General features: G+C 40.1%; 5 protein-coding genes and 1 pseudogene across 5 annotated transcripts; all 6 read left to right on the plus strand.

Annotated features, from left to right (window-relative positions):
* Positions 1-315: 315 nt before the first annotated feature.
* Positions 316-3957, plus strand: LOC139134227 (uncharacterized). Its single transcript, XM_070701140.1, has 3 exons — positions 316-373; positions 2788-3104; positions 3193-3957. Exons 1-3 carry the CDS (start codon positions 316-318, stop codon positions 3955-3957), a joined length of 1140 nt encoding a protein of 379 aa, XP_070557241.1.
* Positions 3954-16474, plus strand: LOC139134228 (mucin-22-like; annotated as a pseudogene).
* A 370-nt stretch (positions 16475-16844) lies between these two features.
* On the plus strand, positions 16845-17615 carry LOC139134229 (uncharacterized). The gene has a single exon (XM_070701143.1). The coding sequence runs from the start codon at positions 16845-16847 to the stop codon at positions 17613-17615; it is 771 nt and encodes a 256-aa protein (XP_070557244.1).
* Positions 17616-17766: 151 nt separating this feature from the next.
* On the plus strand, positions 17767-18624 carry LOC139134230 (salivary glue protein Sgs-3-like). Its single transcript, XM_070701144.1, has one exon. It carries the CDS (start codon positions 17767-17769, stop codon positions 18622-18624), a length of 858 nt encoding a protein of 285 aa, XP_070557245.1.
* A 254-nt stretch (positions 18625-18878) lies between these two features.
* On the plus strand, positions 18879-19925 carry LOC139134231 (uncharacterized). Its single transcript, XM_070701145.1, has one exon. It carries the CDS (start codon positions 18879-18881, stop codon positions 19923-19925), a length of 1047 nt encoding a protein of 348 aa, XP_070557246.1.
* A 431-nt stretch (positions 19926-20356) lies between these two features.
* Positions 20357-21220, plus strand: LOC139134232 (uncharacterized). Its single transcript, XM_070701146.1, has one exon. The coding sequence runs from the start codon at positions 20357-20359 to the stop codon at positions 21218-21220; it is 864 nt and encodes a 287-aa protein (XP_070557247.1).
* Positions 21221-21947: the final 727 nt, after the last annotated feature.

The following is a 21947-nucleotide window of genomic DNA, read 5'->3' on the forward strand; positions in this document are numbered from 1 at the left end:
CAAAGACTTTGCTATGTGAACTTGTCAGTATATATTGTCCTGTGCATTTGCCGGGCCAACCTGATGTAAATGTTGCCATGAAAAAAACAATAAATATCATGACAAGGAAATCGATAAGCTAATCTGTCAAACAATGGAAAAAACTGAGTGGGATTGACATTCCGGGCACTGGTTTAGAATACACGTCACATGAAAATTTCCTTGGCACAGAAGTTGCAAAGTTGTTGGCCCATACACAGCGTGTTTTGTGCGGGGAATCAATTAGATGTCTGTAAGTTATTACTCCGAGGAACAATAATACAAGCGTTAGATATTATGAGGGGTCGTCTTATTGTCGGTGTAATAGCTTTCCTTATTTTGGGCTTTATACAAGGTAAGTAGCTTTGACTTTAGCCTTTTTCATTTTAGTTGTTTGTGTGCACTTTTTTATTCAATTACACCTCTAGCAGACATAATTTATATTTGGTGGCAGGGTCACGGTGGTGAGGTACTACATCGCATAGCTTCAACATACAATTCAAGTGTCGCATTTCTTTGGCGTCATTCAATTTTTATGAAGCGAATATTCAGGAGTTGTAAATTCAATCAAATATAGCGAACGGAAAGATTGATATAAATCTTAAGTGATTTAACAAACTAGAACATACTTCGACTAGAAAAGGGAAAAAGACACGAGGTCGGTTTTGTCTACTTCCTAGCATGATAAAGTTTGATTTTAATCAAGTGACTCCTGATGACCGTCTTTCTACAGGAGCAGACAACAAGCTTCTTTAAACATAAACTGTAGACGTGTTTCATAATCACGTAAATGTATCATATTGAGGTATAAATGAGGTCAAATAAGTCGAGTGAACGGAAAATTAGATCACAAATGCCGTGTCGCTGCGATTTGAAGAGTTACTCTCATCAAGCGACAAGTTGTTGACGTCGTCGGCCCAATGCCCATGCGGAAAAGCTCTCTAGATCTTCTACCAGCCTTTTGGTTTTCCCGTCAGCAAGCAACTGCTATAGAGATGGGCAATTTGATATCGGCAGGGGGGAGGGGGGCTGTCTCGGAATAGTTTTGGAGGAAAAGAATTCCAAGAAGTTGCCTTTTGAAAAATCCAGCCACAGATGGCGATAGAAAAAGAGTGCAAGCAAGCAAGTATTAGGAAAGGGTACTTTCTGAGATCGATTTTGCCATTTTTAAGAAAAATTAATAGGACAGTTTTGAAATGGTTATGGGAGAGGGACCTGACCGCTTTCGAACAAGTAATGCAACCAGTTTGAACTGCTTTTTGGTTGGTCACAGTAATGAAGACAGTCAACACTTAATGAAGGGACATGAGAACTTCACTTGATGCTTTAGTAAGGTGTCAGTGATGAATATTCACTTTGACATCTAAAGTGAAGATTAAGAGCTATATTGATGCTCATGATTGGATGTGTTGTTTTATCTTAATTTCACACATCTCACCTTTAATATATTGTATTAAAAACACGAAATTTCGGTTATATCACTAACACGAATGGGATAATTGGATAGTGAACTAATGTCGTTTTAATCTGCAAATGTAAGCTCATCTGCTTTTCTCTTTAAGCAATGCACTTGCTTATGCGAGTAATTTGTAATATTGCAACATTCAGGTATGGGGCACACAACACGTTCGAGAAATTTGAAAAATATAAAGATCAAATTCTTCAAAATTAGTTCCAATCGTATTCAGTGAAAAAAATGTGAACGGTAATATCATCACATATAACATTTTAAATCCCCAATAGCTGCAAATGTTTAATAAACCGATCTCAAAATATCCTTAGTTTTCCAAGAGTTTTCTTTGAATAAGGCCCATTAGAGATTGAAAAAGTGTATAACGCTGCAATGAGTGTCAAAGTGGCATGTAAATTCAAATGTTTTAACGTCATTTTAGATTTCCCGCCATTCTCAAAAACTCATCATATAACAGAGAAAATAAAAATTACAACAACAAAATGTTGGCCATCCTGTTTTGTGTATTCAAGTAAATGGCATCATACTTGTTTCCGGTATGATCACGATGTGTATGTGCAGGAAATACTGTTTTTTGTATTTTCCTGTGAGGGCGCCATTTTATAGGTGCGGCACCCGTTTATTCTTAAGCCTGTTAAAACGTGTAGGCATGGTCCAAATCAGCGAGCAGTGATACTTCAATACACGTCCTTCAGTTAGCAGATTTACACAAACCAACTTTGGTTTGAAAATAAAATCATAAAAATAATGCATAAAATTAGCAGCTATTGGGGCTTTAATTTGTATAATCCCTTTGCCAGGAAAATAAACCAATGCCCCTTGCGAACCCAATGTTCATCATTGTTCACAATTCTACAAAAACACCAATAATATCAAGTCCCTTAAAATATTGACCTCAAGTACTCATAAAAAACATCGCTGTCTAAGTTATTATTGTATCACGGTTGCCCTATATTAACTTATAGGATATACCTTATCGTCCTTATAACCGGCTCCACTCATGTTTGCTAGAAAAACCAAAGCATATCACAGAGTTTTCTAATAATTTTTGTAATATTCTTTTCGCAGAATATTGCCTGCTTGATTTATACATTAACAAAATGGTAATAAGACAAATAAAATGGTAATAAGACAAATAATGGTAACAAAATGGATATAAGACGACTGCTGTGTCTTAAACTGCTGATGTTCTTTAACAGAGTCACAGACAAGACAGCCAACAACAACTGAGGTATCAACACCATCAATGATCATTACTGATATAATTACTTCTCTGACTGCTATAACTTTCTCTTCAGCCATTGCTGCCACTACGTCTGAGGCAACAGACAGTCAGCCAACAACGTCAGAAGAAGCAACAACTGAAACGTCTTCAACAGATGCTACTACTTCTGCAGGAGTAACGACTACTCAAATCACAATTACTGAAGAATCAACATCATCAACAACTTCTACTGGTACAATTACTTCTCTGGCCTCTACTACAGCAGATACAACAACTGATATCGACACCACCAACACTGTCACTTCTTTTGAGACAACAACCAGTCAGCCAACAACGTCAGAAGAAGCAACAACTGAAACGTATTCAACAGATGCTACTACTTCTGCAGGGGTAACGACTACTCAAATCACAATTACTGAAGAATCAACATCATCAACAACTTCTACTGGTACAATTACTTCTCTGGCCTCTACTACAGCAGATACAACAACTGATATCAACACCACCAACAAAATCAACCTGTCAGCCAACAACATCAGTAGAAGCAACAACTGAAACGTATTCAACAGATGCTACTACTTCTGCAGGGGTAACGACTACTCAAATCACAATTACTGAAGAATCAACGTCATCAACGACTTCTACTGGTACAATTAAATCTCTGGCCTCTACTACAGCAGATACAACAACTGATATCAACACCACCAATGCTGTCACTTCTTTTGAGACAACAACCAGTCAGCCAACAACGTCAGAAGAAGGAACAATTGAAACGTCTTTAAGAGATGATACTACTTCAGCAGCGCCATCGACTACTCAAATCACAACTACTGAAGAATCAACATCATCAACGACTTCTACTGGTACAATTACTTCTCTGGCCTCTACTACAGCAGATACAACAACTGATATCAACACCACCAATAATGTCGCTTCTTTTGAGACAACAACCCGTCAGCCAACAGTATCAGAAAAAGCAACAACTGAAACGTATTCAACAGATGCTACTACTTCTGCAGGGGTAACGACTACTCATATCACAACTACTGAAGAATCAACATCATCAACAACTTCTACTGGTACAATTACTTCTCTGGCCTCTACTACAGCAGATACAACAACTGATATCGACACCACCAATGCTGTCACTTCTTTTGAGACAACAACCAGTCAGCCAACAACGTCAGTAAGAAGCAACAACGGAAACGTATTCACAGATGCTACTACTTCTGCAGGGGTATGACTACTCAAATCACAATTACTGAAGAATCAACGTCATCAACAACTTCTACTGGTACAATTACTTCTCTGGCCTCTACTACAGCAGATACAACAACTGATCTCTACACTACTAATGCTTTCACCTCTTCCGAGGTAATAACCAGTCAGCACACAACGTCAGAAGAAGCAACAACTGAAACGTCTTCAATAGATGATACTACTTCAGCAGCGCCATCGACTACTCAAATCACAACTACTGAAGAATTTAACATCATCAACAACTTCTACTGGTACAATTACTTCTCCGGCCTCTACTACAGCAGATACAACAACTGATATCGACACCACCAATGCTGTCACTTCTTTTGAGACAACAACCAGTCAGCCAACAACGTCAGAAGAAACAACAACTGAAACGTATTCAACAGATGATACTACTTCTGCAGGGGTAACGACTACTCATATCAAAACTACTGAAGAATCAACGTCATCAACGACTTCTACTGGTACAATTAATTCTCTGGCCTCTACTACAGCAGATACAACAACTGATATCAACACCACAAATGCTGTCACTTCTTTTGAGACAGAATCCAGTCAGCCAACAACGTCAGAAGAAGTAACAACTGAAAAGTCTTCAACAGATGATACTACATCAGCAGCGCCATCGACTACTCAAATCACAACTACTGAAGAATTAACATCATCAACAACTTCTACTGGTACAATTACTTCTCCGGCCTCTACTACAGCAGATACAACAACTGATATCGACACCACCAATGCTGTCACTTCTTTTGAGACAACAACCAGTCAGCCAACAACGTCAGAAGAAGCAACAACTGAAACGTATTCAACAGATGATACTACTTCTGCAGGGGTAACGACTAATCATATCACAACTACTGAAGAATCAACATCATCAACAACTTCTACTGGTACAATTACTTCTCTGGCCTCTACTACAGCAGATACAACAACTGATATCAACACCACAATGCTGTCACTTCTTTTGAGACAACAACCAGTCAGCCAACAACGTCAGAAGAAGCAACAACTGAAACGTATTCAACAGATGCTACTACTTCTGCAGGGGTATCGACTACTCAAATCACAACTACTGAAGAATCAACGTCATCAACAACTTCTACTGGTAGAATTACTTCTCTGGCCTCTACTACAGCAGATACAACAACTGATCTCTACACTACTAATGCTTTCACCTCTTCCGAGGTAATAACCAGTCAGCACACAACGTCAGAAGAAGCAACAACTGAAACGTCTTCAATAGATGATACTACTTCAGCAGCGCCATCGACTACTCAAATGACAACTACTGAAGATTTAACATCATCAACGACTTCTACTGGTACAATTACTTCTCCGGCCTCTACTACAGCAGATACAACAACTGATATTGACACCACAAATGCTGTCACTTCTTTTGACACAACAACCAATCAGCCAACAACGTCAGAAGAAGCAACAACTGAAACGTCTTCAACAGTTGATACTTCTTCTGAAGGGGTAACGACTACTCATATCACAACTACTGAAGAATCAACGTCATCAACGACTTCTACTGGTACAATTAAATCTCTGGCCTCTACTACAGCAGATACAACAACTGATATCAACACCACAAATGCTGTCACTTCTTTTGACACAACACCAGTCAGCCAACAACGTCAGAAGAAGCAACAACTGAAAAGTCTTCAACAGATGATACTACATCAGCAGCGCCATCGACTACTCAAATCACAACTACTGAAGAATCAACATCATCAACGACTTCTACTGGTACAATTACTTCTCCGGCCTCTACTACAGCAGATACAACAACTGATATCAACACACAAATGCTGTCACTTCTTTTGAGACAGCATCTAGTCAGCAACAATGTCAGAAGAAGCAACAACTGAAACGTATTCAACAGATGATACTACTTCTGCAGGGTAACGACTAATCATATCACAACTACTGAAGAATCAACATCATCAACGACTTCTACTGGTACAATTACTTCTCCGGCCTCTACTACAGCAGATACAACAACTGATATTGACACCACAATGCTGTCACTTCTTTTGAGACAACACTAGTCAGCCAAAAACGTCAGAAGAAGCAACAACTGAAACGTCTTCAACAGATGATACTACTTCTGCAGGGTAAGGACTACTCATATCACAACTACTGAAGAATCAACATCATCAACAACTTCTACTGGTACAATTACTTCTCCTGGCCTCTACTACACAGATACAACAACTGATATCTACACCACTAATTCTGTCACCTCTTCTGAGGCAACAACCAGTCAGCCAACAACGTCAGAAGAAGCAACAACTGAAACGTCTTCAACAGATGATACTACTTCAGCAGCGCCATCGACTACTCAAATCACAACTACTGAAGAATCAACATCATCAACGACTTCTACTGGTACAATTACTTCTCCGGCCTCTACTACAGCAGATACAACACCTGATATTGACACCACAAATGCTGTCACTTCTTTTGAGACAACAACTAGTCAACCAACAACGTCAGAAGAAGCAACAATTGAAACGTCTTCAACAGATGATACTACTTCAGCAGCGCCATCGACTACTCAAATCACAACTACTGAAGAATCAACATCCATCACGACTTCTACTGGTACAATTACTTCTCTGGCCTCTACTACAGCAGATACAACAACTGATATTGACACTACAAATGCTGTCACTTTTTTTGACACAACAACCAGTCAGCCAACAACGTCAGAAGAAGCAACAACTGAAACGTCTTCAACAGTTGATACTTCTTCTGAAGAGAGTAACTGACTACTCAAATCACAACTACTGAAGAATCAACGTCATCAACAACTTCTACTGGTACAATTAAATCTCTGGCCTCTACTACAGCAGATACAACAACTGATATCACTACCACCAATGCTGTCACTTCTTTTGAGACAAAACCAATCAGCCACAACGTCAGAAGAAGCAACAACTGAAACGTCTTCAACAGTTGATACTTCTTCTGAAGGGGTAACGACTACTCATATCACAACTATTGAAGAATCAACGTCATCAACGACTTCTACTGGTACAATTAATCTCTGGCCTCTACTACAGCAGATACAACAACTGATATCAACACCACCAATGCTGTCACTTCTTTTGAGACAACAACCAGTCAACCAACAACGTCAGCAGAAGGAACAATTGAAACGTCTTCAACAGATGATACTACTTCAGCAGCGCCATCGACTACTCAAATCACAACTACTGAAGAATCAACGTCATCAACGACTTCTACTGGTACAATTACTTCTCTGGCCTCTACTACAGCAGATACAACAACTGATATCGACACCACCAATGCTGTCACTTCTTTTGAGACAACAACCAGTCAGCCAACAACGTCAGAAGAAGCAACAACTGAAACGTCTTCAACAGTTGATACTTCTTCTGAAGGGGTAACGACTACTCATATCAAAACTACTGAAGAATCAACGTCATCAACGACTTCTACTGGTACAATTACTTCTCTGGCCTCTACTACAGCAGATACAACAACTGATATCGACACCACCAACACTGTCACTTCTTTTGAGACAACAACCAGTCAGCCAACAACGTCAGAAGAAGCAACAACTGAAACGTATTCAACAGATGATACTACTTCTGCAGGGGTAACGACTACTCAAATCACAACTACTGAAGAATCAACGTCATCAATGACTTCTACTGATACAATTACTTCTCTGGCCTCTACTTCAGCAGATGCAACAACTGATCTCTACACCACCAATGCTGTCACTTCTTCTGAGGCAACAACCAGTCAGCCAACAACGTCAGAAGAAGCAACAACTGAAACGTCTTCAACAAATGATACTACTTCAGCAGCACCATCGACTACTCAAATCACAACTACTGAAGAATCAACGTCATCAACGACTTCTACTGGTACAATTACTTCTCTGGCCTCTACTACAGCAGATACAACAACTGATATTGACACCAAAAATGCTGTCACTTATTTTGAGACAGCAACCAGTCAGCAAACAATGTCAGAAGAAGCAACAACTGAAACGTCTTCAACAGATGATACTACTTCAGCAGCGCCATCGACTACTCAAATCACAACTACTGAAGAATCAACATCATCAACAACTTCTACTGGTACAATTACTTCTCTGGCCTCTACTACAGCAGATACAACAACTGATATCGACACCACCAATGCTGTCACTTCTTTGAGACAACAACCAGTCAGCCAACAACGTCAGAAGAAGCAACAACTGAAACGTATTCAACAGATGATACTACTTCTGCAGGGGTAACGACTAATCATATCACAACTACTGAAGAATCAACATCATCAACAACTTCTACTGGTACAATTACTTCTCTGGCCTCTACTACAGCAGATACAACAACTGATATCAACACCACCAATGCTGTCACTTCTTTTGAGACAACAACCAGTCAGCCAACAACGTCAGAAGAAGCAACAACTGAAACGTCTTCAACAGATGATACTACTTCAGCAGCGCCATCGACTACTCAAATCACAACTACTGAAGAATCAACATCATCAACAACTTCTACTGGTACAATTACTTCTCTGGCCTCTACTACAGCAGATACAACAACTGATATCGACACCACCAATGCTGTCACTTCTTTTGAGACAACAACCAGTCAGCCAACAATGTCAGAAGAAGCAACAACTGAAACGTCTTCAACAGATGATACTACTTCAGCAGCGCCATCGACTACTCAAATCACAACTACTGAAGAATCAACATCATCACGACTTCTACTGGTACAATTAATCTCTGGACCCTACTACAGCAGATACAACAACTGATATCGACACCACCAATGCTGTCACTTCTTTGAGACAACAACCAGTCAGCCAACAACGTCAGAAGAAGCAACAACTGAAACGTATTCAACAGATGATACTACTTCTCTAGGGGTAACGACTAATCATATCACAACTACTGAAGAATCAACATCATCAACAACTTCTACTGGAACAAATACTTCTCTGGCCTCTACTACAGCAGATACAACAACTGATATCAGACACCACCAATGCTGTCACTTCTTTTGAGACAATAACCAGTCAGCCAACAACGTCAGAAGAAGCAACAACTGAAACGTATTCAACAGATGATACTACTTCTGCAGGGGTAACGACTAATCATATCACAACTACTGAAGAATCAACATCATCAACAACTTCTACTGGTACAATTACTTCTCTGGCCTCTACTACAGCAGATACAACAACTGATATCGACACCACCAATGCTGTCACTTCTTTTGAGACAACAACCAGTCAGCCAACAACGTCAGAAGAAGCAACAACTGAAACGTCTTCAACAGTTGATACTTCCTCTGAAGGGGTAACGACTTCTCATATCACAACTACTGAAGAATCAACATCATCAACAACTTCTACTGGTACAAGTACTTCTCTATCCTCTACTACAGCAGATACAACAACTGATCTCTACACTACTAATGCTTCACCTCTTCCGAGGTAACAACCAGTCAGCCAACAACGTCAGTTGAAACAACAACTGAAACGTATTCAACGGATGCTACTACTTATGCAGGGGTAACGACTACTCAAATCACAACTACTGAAGAATCAACATCATCAACGACTTCTACTGGTACAATTACTTCTCTGGCCTCTACTACAGCAGATACAACAACTGATATCTACACCACCAATGCTGTTACTTCTTTTGAGTCAACAACCAGTCAGCCAACAACGTCAGAAGAAGCAACTACTGAAACATCTTCAACAGTTGATACTTCCTCTGAAGGGGTAATGACTTCTCATATCACAACTACTGAAGAATCAACATCATCAACGACTTTACTGGTACAATTACTTCTCTGGTCTCTACTACAGCAGATACAACAACTGATATCGACACCACCAATGCTATCACTTCTTTTGAGACAACAACCAGTCAGCCAACAACGTCAGAAGAAGCAACAACTGAAACGTCTTCAACAGATGATACTACTTCAGCAGCGCCATCGACTACTCAAATCACAACTACTGAAGAATCAACATCATCAACGACTTCTACTGGTACAATTAAATCTCTGGACCCTACTACAGCAGATGCAACAACTGATCTCTACACCACCAATGCTGTCACCTCTTCTGAGGCAACAACCAGTCAGCCAACAACGTCAGAAGAAGCAACAATTGAAACGTATTCAACAGATTATACTACTTCTCTAGGGGTAACGACTAATCATATCACAACTACTGAAGAATCAACATCATCAACAACTCTACTGGTACAATTACTTCTCTGGCCTGTACTACAGCAGATACAACAACTGATATCGACACCACCAACACTGTCACTTTGTTTGAGACAACAACCAGTCAGCCAACATTGTCAGTTGAAACAACAACTGAAACGCATTCAACAGACGCTACTACTTTTGCATGGGTAATGACTACTCAAATCACAATTACTGAAGAATCAACGTCATCAACAACTTCTACTGCCAGAATTACTTCTCTGGCCTCTACTACAGCAGATACAACAACCGATCTCTACACTACTAATGCTTTCACCTCTTACGCGGTATCAACCAGTCAGCACACAATATCAGAAGAAGCAACAATTGAAACGTCTTCAACAGATGATACTACTTCAGCAGCGCCATCGACTATTCAAATCACAACTACTGAAGAATCAACACCATCAACGACTTCTACTGGAACAAATACTTCTCTGGCCTCTACTACAGCAGATACAACAACTGATATCACACCCACCAATGCTGTCACTTCTTTTAAGACAATAACCAGTCAGCCAACAACGTCAGAAGAAGCAACAACTGAAACGTATTCAACAGATGATACTACTTCTGCAGGGGTAACGACTAATCATATCACAACTACTGAAGAATCAACTCATCAACGACTTCTACTGGAACAAATACTTCCCTGGCCTCTACTACAGCAGATACAACAACTGATATCAACACCACCAATGCTGTCACTTCTTTTAAGACAATAACCATCAGCCAACGACGTCAGAAGAAGCAACAACTGTAACGTATTCAACAGATGATACTACTTCTGCAGGGGTAACGACTAATCATATCACAACTACTGAAGAATCAACATCATCACACAACTTCTACTGGTACAATTACTTCTCTGGCCTCTACTACAGCAGATACAACAACTGATATCGACACCACCAACGCTGTCACTTCTTTTGAGACAACAACCAGTCAGCCAACAACGTCAGAAGAAGCAACTACTGAAACATCTTTAACAGTTGATACTTCCTCTGAAGGGGTAATGACTTCTCATATCACAACTACTGAAGAATCAACATCATCAACGACTTTACTGGTACAATTACTTCTCTGGCGTCTACTACAGCAGGTACAACAACTGATATCGACACCACCAATGCTGTTACTTCTTTTGAGACAACAACCAGTCAGCCAACAACGTCAGAAGAAGCAACAACTGAAACGTCTTCAACAGTTGATACTTCCTCTGAAGGGGTAACGACTTCTCATATCACAACTACTGAAGAATCAACATCATCAACGACTTTTACTGGTACAATTACTTCTCTGTCCTCTACTACAGCAGATACAACAACTGATATCGACACCACCAATGCTGTCACTTCTTTTGAGACAACAACCAGTCAGCCAACAACGTCAGAAGAAGCAACAACTGAAACGTATTCAACAGATGATACTACTTCTGCAGGGGTAACGACTACTCAAATCACAACTACTGAAGAATCACATCACATCACAACAACTTCTACTGGTACAATTACTTCTCTGGCCTCTACTACAGCAGATACAACAACTGATATCGACACCACCAATGCTGTTACTTCTTTTGAGACAACAACCAGTCAGCCAACAACGTCAGAAGAAGCAACTACTGAAACATCTTTAACAATTGATACTTCCTCTGAAGGGGTAATGACTTCTCATATCACAACTACTGAAGAATCAACATCATCAACGACTTTTACTGGTACAATTACTTCTCTGGCCTCTACTACAGCAGGTACAACAACTGATATCGACACCACCAATGCTGTTACTTCTTTTGAGACAACAACCAGTCAGCCAACAACGTCAGAAGAAGCAACTACTGAAACATCTTCAACAGTTGATACTTCCTCTGAGGGGTAATGACTTCTCATATCACAACTACTGAAGAATCAACATCATCAACGACTTCTACTGGTACAATTAATTCTCTGGACCTCTACTACAGCAGATACAACAACTGATCTCTACACCACCAATGCTTTCACTTCTTTTGAGAAACAACAACCAGTCAGCCAACAACGTCAGAAGAAGCAACAACTGAAACGTATTCAACAGATTGATACTACTTCTCTAGGGGTAACGACTAATCATATCACAACTACTGAAGAATCAACATCATCAACAACTACTACTGGTACAATTACTTCTCTGGCCTCTACTACAGCAGATACAACAACTGATATCGACACCACCAACACTGTCACTTTGTTTGAGACAACAACCAGTCAGCCAACATGTCAGTTGAAAGCAACAACTGAAACGCATTCAACAGACTGCTACTACTTCTGCAGGGTAATGACTACTCAAATCACAATTACTGAAGAATCAACGTCATCAACAACTTCTACTGGCACAATTACTCCTCTGGCGTCTACTACAGCAGATACAACAACTGATCTCTACACTACTAATGCTTTCACCTCTTACGCGGTATCAACCAGTCAGCACACAACATCAGAAGAAGCAACAACTGAAACGTCTTCAACAGATGATACTACTTCAGCAGCGCCATCGACTACTCAAATCACAACTACTGAAGAATCAACATCATCAACAACTTCTACTGGTACAAATACTTCTCTGGCCTATACTACAGCAGATACAACAACTGATATCAACACCACCAATCCTGTCACTTCTTTTGAGACAATAACCAGTCAGCCAACAACGTCAGAAGAAGCAACAACTGAAACGTATTCAACAGATGATACTACTTCTGCAGGGGTAACGACTAATCATATCACAACTACTGAAGAATCAACATCATCAACGACTTCTACTGGTAGAATTACTTCTCTGGCCTCTACTACAGCAGATACAACAACTGATATCAACACCACCAATGCTGTCACTTCTTTTGAGACAATAACCAGTCAGCCAACAACGTCAGAAGAAGCAACAACTGAAACGTATTCAACAGATGATACTACTTCTGCAGGGGTAACGACTAATCATATCACAACTACTGAAGAATCAACATCATCAACAACTTCTACTGGTACAATTACTTCTCTGGCCTCTACTACAGCAGATACAACAACTGATATCGACACCACCAATGCTGTTACTTCTTTTGAGACAAAACCAGTCAGCCAACAACGTCAGAAGAAGCAACTAGTGAAACATCTTTAACAGTTGATACTTCCTCTGAAGGGGTAATGACTTCTCATATCACAACTACTGAAGAATCAACATCATCAACGACTTTTACTGGTACAATTACTTCTCTGGCGTCTACTACAGCAGGTACAACAACTGATATCGACACCACCAATGCTGTTACTTCTTTTGAGACAACAACCAGTCAGCCAACAACGTCAGAAGAAGCAACAACTGAAACGTCTTCAACAGTTGATACTTCCTCTGAAGGGGTAACGACTTCTCATATCACAACTACTGAAGAATCAACATCATCAATGACTTTTACTGGTACAATTACTTCTCTGTCCTCTACTACAGCAGATACAACAACTGATATCGACACCACCAATGCTGTTACTTCTTTTGAGACAATAACCAGTCAGCCAACAACGTCAGAAGAAGCAACAACTGAAACGTATTCAACAGATGATACTACTTCTGCAGGGGTAACAACTAATCGTATCACAACTACTGAAGAATCAACATCATCAACGACTTCTACTGGAACAAATACTTCCCTGGCCTCTACTACAGCAGATACAACAACTGATATCAACACCACCAATGCTGTCACTTCTTTTAAGACAATAACCAGTCAGCCAACGACGTCAGAAGAAGCAAATACTGAAACGTATTCAACAGATGATACTACTTCTGCAGGGGTAACGACTAATCATATCACAACTACTGAAGAATCAACATCGACATCATCAACAGCTTCTACTGGTACAATTACTTCTCTGGCCTCTACTACAGCAGGTACAACAACTGATATCGACACCACCAACGCTGTCACTTCTTTTGAGACAACAACCAGTCAGCCAACAACGTCAGAAGAAGCAACAACTGAAACGTCTTCAACAGTTGATACTTCCTCTGAAGGGGTAACGACTTCTCATATCACAACTACTGAAGAATCAACATCATCAACGACTTTTACTGGTACAATTACTTCTCTGTCCTCTACAACAGCAGATACTACAACTGATCTCTACACTACTAATGCTTTCACCTCTTCCGAGGTAACAACCAGTCAGCCAACAACGTCAGAAGAAGCAACAACTGAAACGTATTCAACAGATGCTACTACTTCTGCTGGGGTAACAACTACTCAAATCACAATTACTGAAGAATCAACGTCATCAACGACTTCTACTGGTACAATTACTTCTCTGGCCTCTACTACAGCAGATACAACAACTGATATCGACACCACCAATGCTGTCACTTCTTTTGAGACAACAACCAGTCAGCCAACAACGTCAGAAGAAGCAACAACTGAAACGTATTCAACAGATGATACTACTTCTGCAGGGGTAACGACTAATCATATCACAACTACTGAAGAATCAACATCATCAACAACTTCTACTGGTACAATTACTTCTCTGGCCTCTACTACAGCAGATACAACAACTGACATCGACACCACCTACATTGTCACTTCTTTTGAGACAACAACCATTCAGCCAACAACGTCAGAAAAAGCAACAAGTGAAACTATTCAACAGATGATACTACTTCTGCAGGGGTAACGACTACTCAAACTCACAATTACTGAAAAATCAATGTCATCAACGACTTCTACTGGTACAATTACTTCTCTGGTCCTCTACTACAGCAGATACAACAACTGATATCGACACCACCAATGCTGTCACTTCTTTTGAGACAACACCAGTCAGCCAACAACGTCAGAAGAAGCAACAAGTGAAACGTCTTCAACAGATGATACTATTTCAGCAGCGCCATCGACTACTCAAATCACAACTACTGAAGAATCAACATCATCAACGACTTCTACTGGTACAATTAAATCTCTGGACCCTACTACAGCAGATACAACAACTGATCTCTGACACCACAATGCTGTCACTTCTTTTGAGACAACAACCAGTCAGCCAACAACGTCAGAAGAAGCAACAACTGAAACGTATTCAACAGATGATACTACTTCTCTAGGGGTAACGACTAATCATATCACAACTACTGAAGAATCAACATCATCAACAACTTCTACTGGTACAATTACTTCTCTGGCCTGTACTACAGCAGATACAACAACTGATATCGACACCACCAACACTGTCACTTCTTTTGAGACAACAACCAGTCAGCCAACATTGTCAGTTGAAACAACAACTGCAACGTATTCAACAGGTGCTACTTCTTCTGCAGGGGTAACGACTACTCAAATCACAATTACTGAAGAATCAACGTCATCAACAACTTCCACTGGTACAATTACTTTTCCGGCCTCTACTACAGCGATACAACACCTGATATTGACACCACAAATGCTGTCACTTCTTTTAAGACAATAACCAGTCAGCTAACAACATCAGAAGAAGCAACAACTGAAACGTATTCAACAGATGATACTGCTTCTATAGGGGTAACGACTAATCTTATCACAACTACTGAAGAATCAACATCATCAACGACTTCTACTGGTACAAGTACTTCTCTGTCCTCTACTACAGCAGATACAACAACTGATCTCTACACTACTAATTCTTTCACCTCTTCCAAGGTAACAACCAGTCAGCCAACAACGTCAGAAGAAGCAACAACTGAAACGTATTCAACAGATGCTACTACTTCTGCAGGGGTAACAACTACTAAAATCACAAATACTGAAGAATCAACATCATCAACGACTTCTACTGGTACAATGACTTCTCTGTCCTCTACTACAGCAGATACAACAACTGATATTGACACCACAAATGCTGTCACTTCTTTTGACACAACAACCAGTCAGCCAACAACGTCAGAAGAAGCAACAACTGAAACGTATTCAACAGATTATACTACTTCTCTAGGGTAACGACTAATCATATCACAACTACTGAAGAATCAACATCATCAACAACTTCTACTGGTACAAGTACTTCTCTGTCCTCTACTACAGCAGATACAACAACTGATCTCTACACTACTAATGCTTCACCTCTTCCAAGGCAACAACCAGTCAGCCAACAACGTCAGAAGAAGCAACAACTGAAACGTCTTCAACAGATGATACTACTTCAGCAGGGGTAACGACTACTCAAATCACAATTACTGAAGAATCAATGTCGTCAACAACTTCTACTGGTACAATTACTTCTCTATCCTCTACTACAGCAGATACAACAACTGATCTCTACACTACTCATGCTTTCACCTCTTCCAATGTAACAACCAGTCAGCCAACAACGTCAGTTGAAACAACAACTGAAACGTATTCAACAGATGCTACTTCTTCTGCAGGGGTAACGACTACTCAAATCACAATTACTGAAGAATCAACATCATCAACAACTTCTACTGGTACAATTACTTTCCGGCCTCTACTACAGCAGATACAACACGTGATATTGACACCGCAAATGCTGTCACTTCTTTTGAGACAGCAACTAGTAAGCGAACAATGTCAGAAGAATCAACAACTGAAACGTCTTCAACAGTGGATACTTCTTCTGAAGGGATAATGACTACTCATATCACAACTACTGAAGAATCAACGTCATCAACGACTTTTACTGGTACAATTACTTCTCCGGCCTCTACTACAGCAGATACAACAACTGATATCAACACCACCTATGCTGTCACTTCTTTTGAGACAACAACCAGTCAGCCAACAACGTCAGAAGAAGGAACAATTGAAATGTCTTCAAGAGATGATACTTCTTTAGCAGCGCCATCGACTACTCAAATCACAACTACTGAAGAATCAACATCATCAACAACTTCTACTGGTACAATTACTTCTCTGGCCTCTGCTACAGCAGATACAACAGCTGATATCGACACCACCAACACTGTCTCTTCTTTTGAGACAACAACCAGTCAGCCAACAACGTCAGTAGAAGCAACAACTGAAACATATTCAACAGATGCTACTACTTCTGCAGGGGTAACAACTACTCAAATCACAATTACTGAAGGATCAACGTCATCAACAACTTCTGCTGGTACAATTACTTCTCTGTCCTCTACTACAGCTGATACAACAACTGATATTGACACCACCAACACTGTCACTTCTTTTGACACAACAACCAGTCAGCCAACAACGTCAGAAGAAGAAACACCTGAAACGTATTCAACAGATGCTACTACTTCTGCAGGGGTAACAACTACTAAAATCACAATACTGAAGAATCAACATCATCAACGACTTCTACTGGTACAATGACTTCTCTGGCCTCTACTACAGCAGATACAACAACTGATATTGACACCACCAACACTGTCACTTCTTTTGAGACAACAACCAGTCAGCCAACAACGTCAGAAGAAGCAACAACTGAAACGTATTCAACAGATGATACTACTTCTGCAGGGTAATGACTAATCATATCACAACTACTGAAGAATCAACATCATCAACAACTTCTACTGGTACAATTACTTCTCTGGCCTCTACTACAGCATATACAACGACTGACATCAACACAACCAATGCTGTCACTTCTTTTGAGACAACAACCAGTAAGCCAACAACGTCAGAAGAAGTAACAAGTCAAACGTCTTCAACAATTGATACTTCTTCTGCAGGGGTAACGACTACTCAAATCACAATAATTGAAGAATCAACGTTATCAACGACTTCTACTGGTACAATTAAATCTCTGAACCCTACTACAGCATTTACAACAACTGATATCAACACCACCAATGCTGTCACTTCGTTTGAGACAACAACCAGTAAGCCAACAACGTCAAAAGAAGAAACAACTGAAAAGTCTTCAACAGATGATACTACTTCAGCAGCCTCACCCACTACTCAAATCACAACTACTGAAGAATCAACATCATCAACGACTTCTACTGGTACAAATACTTCTCTGGCCTATACTACAGCAGATACAACAACTGATATCAACACCACCAATGCTGTCACTTCTTTTGACACAATAACCAGTCAGCCAACAATGTCAGAAGAAGCAACAACTGAAATGTATTCAACAGATGATACTACTTCTGCAGGGGTAACGACTAATCATATCACAACTACTGAAGAATCAACATCATCAAAACTTCTACTGGTAAAATTACTTCTCTGGACTTTACTACAGCAGATACAACAACTGATATCGACACCACCAATGCTGTCATTTCTTTTGAGACAACAACCAGTCAGCCAACAACGTCAGAAGAAGCAACAACTGAAACGTACTCAACAGATGATAGTACTTCTCTAGGGGTAACGACTAATCATATCACAACTACTGAAGAATCAACATCATCAACGACTTTTACTGGTACAAGTACTTCTCTGTCCTCTACTACAGCAGATACAACAACTGATCTCTACACTACTAATGCTTTCACCTCTTCCAAGGTAGCAACCAGTCAGCCAACAACGTCAGAAGAAGCAACAACTGAAACGTCTTCAACAGATGATACTACTTCAGCAGGGGTAACGACTACTCAAAGCACAATTACTGAAGAATCAATGTCATCAACGACTTCTACTGGTACAATTACTTCTCTATCCTCTACTACAGGAGATACAACAACTGATCTCTACACTACTCATACATTTACCTCTTCCGAGGAAACAACCAGTCAGCCAACAACGTCAGTTGAAACAACAACTGAAACGTATTCAACAGATGCTACTACTTCTGCAGGGGTAACGACTACTCAAATCACAATTACTGAAGAATCAACATCATCAACGACTTCTACTGGTACAATTACTTTTCCGGCCTCTACTACAGCAGATACAACATCTGATATTGACACCACAAATGCTGTCACTTCTTTTGAGACAGCAACTAGTCAGCCAACAATGTCAGAAGAAGCAACAACTGAAACGTCTTCAACAGTTGATACTTCTTTAGAAGGGGTAATGACTACTCATATCACAACTACTGAAGAATCAACGTCATCAACGACTTTTACTGGTACAATTACTTCTCTATCCTCTACTACAGCAGATACAACAACTGATATCAACACCACCTATGCTGTCACTTCTTTTGAGACAACAACCAGTCAGCCAACAACGTCAGAAGAAGGAACAATTGAAATGTCTTCAAGAGATGATACTTCTTTAGCAGCGCCATCGACTACTCAAATCACAACTACTGAAGAATCAACATCATCAACAACTTCTACTGGTACAATGACTTCTCTGGCCTCTGCTACAGCAGATACAACAACTGATATTGACACCACAAATGCTGTCACTTCTTTTGACACAACAACCAGTCAGCCAACAACGTCAGAAGAAGCAACAACTGAAACGTCTTCAACAGATGATACTACTTCAGCAGCGCCATCGACTACTCAAATCACAACTACTGAAGAATCAACATCATCAACGACTTCTACTGAACAAATACTTCTCTGGCCTCTACTACAGCAGATACAACAACTGATATTGACACCACAAATGCTGTCACTTCTTCCGAGACAACAACCAGTCAGCCAACAACATCAGAAGAAGCAACAACTGAAACGTATTCAACAGATGATACTACTTCTGCAGGGGTAACGACTAATCATATCACAACTACTGAAGAATCAACATCATCAACAACTTCTACTGGTACAATTACTTCTCTGGCCTCTACTACAGCAGATACAACAACTGATATCAACACAACCAATGCTGTCACTTCTTTTGAGACAACAACCAGTCAGCCAACAACGTCAGAAGAAGTAACAAGTCAAACGTCTTCAACAATTGATACTTCTTCTGCAGGGGTAACGACTACTCAAATCACAATAATTGAAGAATCAACGTTATCAACGACTTCTACTGGTACAATTAAATCTCTGACCTCTACTACAGCAGATACAACAACTGATATCGACACCACCAACACTGTCACTTCTTTTGAGACAACAACCAGTCAGCCAACATTGTCAGTTGAAACAACAACTGAAACGTATTCAACAGATGCTACTACTTCTGCAGGAGTAATGACTACTCAAATCACAATTACTGAAGAATCAACGTCATCAACAACTTCTACTGCCAGAATTACTTCTCTGGCCTCTACTACAGCAGATACAACAACTGATCTCTACACTACTAATGCTTTCACCTCTTCCGAGGTAACAACCAGTCAGCACACAACGTCAGAAGAAGCAACAACTGAAACGTCTTCAACAGATGATACTACTTCAGCAGCGCCATCGACTACTCAAATCACAACTACTGAAGAATCAACATCATCAACAACTTCTACTGGTACAAATACTTCTCTGGCCTCTACTACAGCAGATACAACAACTGATATCAACACCACCAATCCTGTCACTTCTTTTGAGACAATAACCAGTCAGCCAACAACGTCAGAAGAAGCAACAACTGAAACGTATTCAACAGATGATACTACTTCTGCAGGGGTAACGACTAATCATATCACAACTACTGAAGAATCAACATCATCAACGACTTCTACTGGTACAAATACTTCTCTGGCCTCTACTACAGCAGATACAACAACTGATATCAACACCACCAATGCTGTCACTTTTATAAAGACAATAACCAGTCAGCCAACAACGTCAGAAGAAGCAACAACTGAAACGTATTCAACAGATGCTACTACTTCTGCTGGGGTAACAACTACTCAAATCACAATTACTGAAGAATCAACGTCATCAACGACTTCTACTGGTACAATTACTTCTCTGGCCTCTACTACAGCAGATACAACAACTGATATTGACACCACCAACCTTTTCACTTCTTTTGACACAACAACCAGTCAGCCAACAACGTCAGAAGAAGCAACAACTGAAATGTATTCACAAGATGATACTACTTCTGCAGGGTAACGACTACTCAAATCACAATTACTGAAGAATCATTGTCATCAACGACTTCTACTGGTACAATTACTTCTCTGGCCTCTACTACAGCAGATACAACAACTGATATCGACACCACCAACACTGTCACTTCTTTTGAGACAACAACCAGTCAGCCAACAACGTCAGTTGAAACAACAACTGAAACGTATTCAACAGATGCTACTTCTTCTGCAGGGGTAACGACTACTCAAATCACAATTACTGAAGAATCAACGTCATCAACAACTTCTACTGGTACAATTACTTTTCCGGCCTTTACTACAGCAGATACAACACCTGATATTGACACCACAAATGCTGTCACTTCTTTTGAGACAGCAACTAGTCAGCCAACAATGTCAGAAGAATCAACAACTGAAACGTCTTCAACAGTTGATACTTCTTCTGAGGGGGTAATGACTACTCATATCACAACTACTGAAGAATCAACGTCATCAACGACTTTTACTGGTACAATTACTTCTCTATCCTCTACTACAGCAGATACAACAACTGATCTCTACACTACTAATGCTTTCACCTCTTCCGAGGTAACAACCAGTCAGCACACAACGTCAGAAGAAGCAACAACTGAAACGTCTTCAACAGATGATACTACTTTAGCAGCGCCATTGACTACTCAAATCACAACTACTAAAGTTTAACATCATCAACGACTTCTACTGGTACAATTACTTCTCCGGCCTCTACT

Source organism: Ptychodera flava, chromosome 6 (assembly GCF_041260155.1).
Source record: "Ptychodera flava strain L36383 chromosome 6, AS_Pfla_20210202, whole genome shotgun sequence".
In the NCBI taxonomy this organism is placed as follows: Eukaryota; Metazoa; Hemichordata; class Enteropneusta; family Ptychoderidae; genus Ptychodera; species Ptychodera flava.